The 4,410-nt window shown below is 37.9% G+C and overlaps 1 protein-coding gene across 1 annotated transcript in view; it reads left to right on the top strand.

Moving 5' to 3' along the window:
- Positions 1 to 3,190, top strand: part of LOC119838634 (palmitoyltransferase ZDHHC8B-like) — a 19,203-nt gene extending 16,013 nt beyond the window's left edge. The window contains exon 9 of the mRNA XM_038364654.1: positions 174 to 3,190. Coding sequence (XP_038220582.1) covers positions 174 to 603 — 430 coding nt within the window. The 3' untranslated portion in view covers positions 604 to 3,190. The remainder of the gene's footprint in view (positions 1 to 173) is intronic.
- The last annotated feature ends 1,220 nt before the right edge of the window (positions 3,191 to 4,410 follow it).

Raw genomic sequence — 4,410 nt, 5'->3', positions numbered from 1 at the left:
AGTCTGTCAGCACGTCGAAAAGCGAAAGCGCAATGAGTTCTGAACGCGAGTCGAGGGGCGTCGGACGCTTCTCCCCGCAGCTCCCGTCTCCTTCTGTCCGTAGGCCGTACGATAATAGCGAGCGCTCGGACGAGCTCGCGCGATTAAACCCCTGACGTGAGCGCGGCGCACAGGTCCAACCCCGGCACGCCCACGCAGCCGCGCCGCCCCGACTTCATCGGCGTGCGCGGCTCGCCGCAGCGCCGCTTCCTCTCCGAGGGCGAGCTGCTGCGCGACGCGCCCGACGACATCCGCGAGCTGGCCGCCTCGCCGCAGCGCGGCGGCTACCTGTGGGCCGAGCGCGCGCCGCACGCGCCGCACCAGCCGCACCAGCCGCACCAGCCGCACCAGCACGCCGCGCCGTCCCCGCTGGCGAGGCGGCGGGCGGCGGCGCCGCACGGGGCGCCGCACGGGGGGCCGCACGGGGCGCCGCACGTGCGGCCCGCGCGGCCGCTCTCGTTCGTGCGCGCGCTGGAGGTGCAGGAGCAGCTGGAGCGCGCGCCGCAGAGCGAGCCGCCCGACCGCGCCTCGGTGTACGACTGCAACTACGAGATCTCCGTGTGAGGGCCGACCGACCGATTCCAAAGACTTACGCACAATGCGACAGATGTTTGCGATCACTTGTGTATGTATATTTGTGAGCGATATGTGAGGGTGAATTTAGTCTGTACATAGCCCCCCGCGTTGTGACTCCGAGACGACATAATAATTTTTACAGTACGTAGATCCGATTAGTATAGACTGTGTGTATATTGTATTTATTAGGTTCGTTTCGCTTCGACCGTTTGAAATTATGTGACGATATCGATTATTTGTTTGACGTGAACGATAACGATTTAACTGGGCCGCTAGATGATCACGTTTCGTGACATGCTTTTTGTGTTTTGATGTTGGAGTCAAAATTGTCGATTTGAATATATTAATACATACAGTGGGTGGTAACATTCTACTAAAGGCATGTGATGAGGCATGACCATGGAAGGTCTGTAACAAGTTAGTGAGTTCGTTCCCGACTACACTTGAGAGTGATTTTTAAAGATATGTGCCAAATATTCCGTAGCGAAGGTAGATCAAAATAAACGACACTAGTTTATTTTGATAAGTTAAAATTATTCGGTGAAAATTTAGATAAAATGTGAAATTTTTTTGTTTGTGATTTTTTCTAATTTTCTTTTATATCCTTAAAAGTGCATTTAACGAAATCCAATGAATACAAATTAAAAAATTGGATTAATTTTTAAATTACAAAAATTGAATCTGATCGTTTTTTTTATATTTAAAAGGGAATTTAACAGTAATTATGTGTATTGTGTTGCTAGACGTAATATTTTTTTATATGGCATGAGTGTTGTGCAATAGATCTAAGATCTCAAAAGTACCGAATTCTGTTAACGGCCCACGGTAAGTACTTAGGATGAGTGACTTGAGTGTAGAAATGAATAATGTCGAAAAAAGATATATAATTATTATAAAATTAATTAACGGTTTTAAAGAAATAATAATGTAAGGTCAATATTTTTCTGTTAAATATATAAGAATAGTATTATTTTGCATATTATTTTTCTATTTCATACAAAAAGAATGAGTGAGTTTTATTACTTTTTTTTTTTCAATACAATTATGACAGTTTTTACCATAGTGACGTAGACCGGTGTGGTTAATATTGCTAAACATTGTAAATAAGTATTTATAAAGATTATATAAATTTGTAACAAGTGATTGTAACTCGCTAGTGTACTATAATGTTACTTCGAAGTGAAACATAGACAAAGTTTTCTATTAAATGTTCATAGCATAGACTGTATATACATTTATTTATAGAAGAGTACGAAAACGTACAAGGGAGGACGAAATTAGATAGGGATCAGAAGTATTACATATATATTATCACTATATTTATATGCCTTGGTAATGTACAGCAAAATCACCGTGTTAAAAGTGTCTAACGTTAAGTTTGTACATATTTAGTTTTAAGGCGAAACTTGTAAATGTGTTTTCGTTGTGAATGTTACTATATGTAAAAATTGATGACGTTTGTTTATGGTGCCAGTTGACTTCCTTGTTTGACATATCAGTAGCGCGGTGTCAGTTAGCGTCGGTTTTAGTGTTGCCATTCCATACAGAGTTTGATTAAAATAAAGTACATTGCAAATAAGTTATTTTATGTAAAATCGCCGGTTCGATTTTTTGTGAATGGGTGTTAAAAAATGACTATTGAAATTATTTCTCTCTGCCCACTTTTTTTTTCCACATTCCGCCTGATATTTTGTTTATGCCACACGAGTCACCGGGATAATGTCACTAAAGAGTTGCCACGCTTTTACACCTCTCGAGTTTATTCCACTGCACACGATTGTAACGACGATAAATTTGATTTAATATTTTTAAATATTGTTAATGTTATTATCACGTTTCACTTGTATATTTTTTGTCTTCCGCAGTGTTTTGACCTCGCCTTGTGATTAAAGTAGTATCGGTGTAGTCTTCGGCGTACTTAACTCTACGCATTTGTTATGTGTTAGCAAAAATTTACGGAATGTCATGTATATGGCGCTTAAAATAACTGATTCAAGCTAGTCTTGTGGGACGGACCGTCGAGTTACCAAGCAATTTGAACGTTTGTTACGTAGCACGGACGGTGTAAAGATGCAGCGCTTTTAGACAAATTTATGTGGTTTACAATTTTACAACACTTTTAAAGTCTATACATTACTTTTCAACAAACGTTTTGTTTGTATTGGTATGCCTAAAGAAACAATGTTAAGAGAATTTTTGTATGTAAGAATGACTATACTGTCGTGCTGTGTAGCAATCAAAGATTCTTTACGACGCGTCTGGTTCCCGAACGAAGGGCATGTTGTATATCTTTAAATGTTGATTTAATTATAAATGTTTCGTATAGTAAGTTGTCCATTTAAGTTACAGACGTAGGTTTAGTACCAGGTTATTGAATAGCTCAAAGTGTGTCTGAAAGAACGATTGGTTAATATTGCTCTGTACCACACAGTTATAAGACTAATGTGTATTATAGTACCTCCTCAGAATCGTTATTACCTATGTGTACGTGACAGTGTTTTATTTTTGTATTTTGATAAAATTTGTGTAAATAATTTTCTTATTTTATTGATATTAAACTCAATTAATCAAGATATGTTTGAATTTATTGTTGTTGTTCTACCTTCTGTTGTATGTCTGTGTATCTTCGATAGATTTTGAATAGCAATTAAGAATAGAATCCTGAACCTATTTTTTAATTAACCCGAACTAACAAGGCTAAATACAAAGACATAAGTTATTTATCTTCTTCTATCCAGATCTTAGGATGTAATTAACTTTTGCTCATACGACGTTCACAGCAAAGATTATCAATTACGAATTAAATTAATCTATTTTTTTTTTTTTGAATAAAACTAAAGAGTAGGAACCACGTACTTATTGTTCAGTGAAACCTTAAGGCGTCAATTGCATGTAACGAAAGTGGAGCCATCTTTATTCTGACATATAATACCTACCTATAATGTCCTGTGGATTTGGTTTCCGTCCATTTTAGCTTGAACTAATATTCCTAGTGGATGTTATAAAAACGAAGTTGGTTTAAAAAGACAATTAATTAAAGTTTAAATGTAAAATTTATATAGATTTTAATTGTATTATCAATTTAACACGTTGGCTGCTGAAACACACCAGTTGTGTAAAAATGCTTGGAACCAAGGATGCGGCTTTACACGCCTAGCGTGTGGAAGCCGGCATCCGCGATAAATCGCGTCTCCTGTGCGTAAAACACGCTGTGCGTGTTTTATTTTCCAAGACGCCAGTGCGTGCGGGCAACACATTTTTATCATTAAATATATTTTTTATGATTTCTTCCATTTTTGTTATTTTCTTTGTTTAGATAGTTAGGATGTAATTTTAATAAAACGAAAAAGAAAATATTTTGTACAAATAATAAAAAAAGAAAACATAAATTTACGTTGGACAACGTTTTATGTACAAAATAACCTCTCTAATATCATTGGTTGACGATAAATTGATACGCTGTTATATTAACACTCCGAAGCAGAATATCTGAAGCGCGTTCAGCATGAAACTTTTATTGCTAATCTATATTCTATAAGAAAGAATATCTTTATGTACGAGTGTTAACAAATCAAATTCTAGTATTTTCTTGTGTTTGATTTTACACGAGTATTATACATTTAGAAATTCAAACTTTTTAACGGAATTTGAACGCGAATCATTTATTATATTATTAAACCGACGTAAAGTGTTCGAAACGTCGGGTTAATATATATGCTAGCGTATGCCACCTACATCTGGAGCGAGGCCATTGAGAATCAAGGTGAAGCACTTGCTGTCTCCCTTGATATTTCG

Source organism: Zerene cesonia, unplaced genomic scaffold, assembly GCF_012273895.1.
Source record: "Zerene cesonia ecotype Mississippi unplaced genomic scaffold, Zerene_cesonia_1.1 Zces_u004, whole genome shotgun sequence".
NCBI classification, from domain to species: Eukaryota; Metazoa; Arthropoda; class Insecta; order Lepidoptera; family Pieridae; genus Zerene; species Zerene cesonia.
Note: the sequence above shows the minus strand (reverse complement) of the source record. Positions and strands in the feature narration are given on the sequence as shown.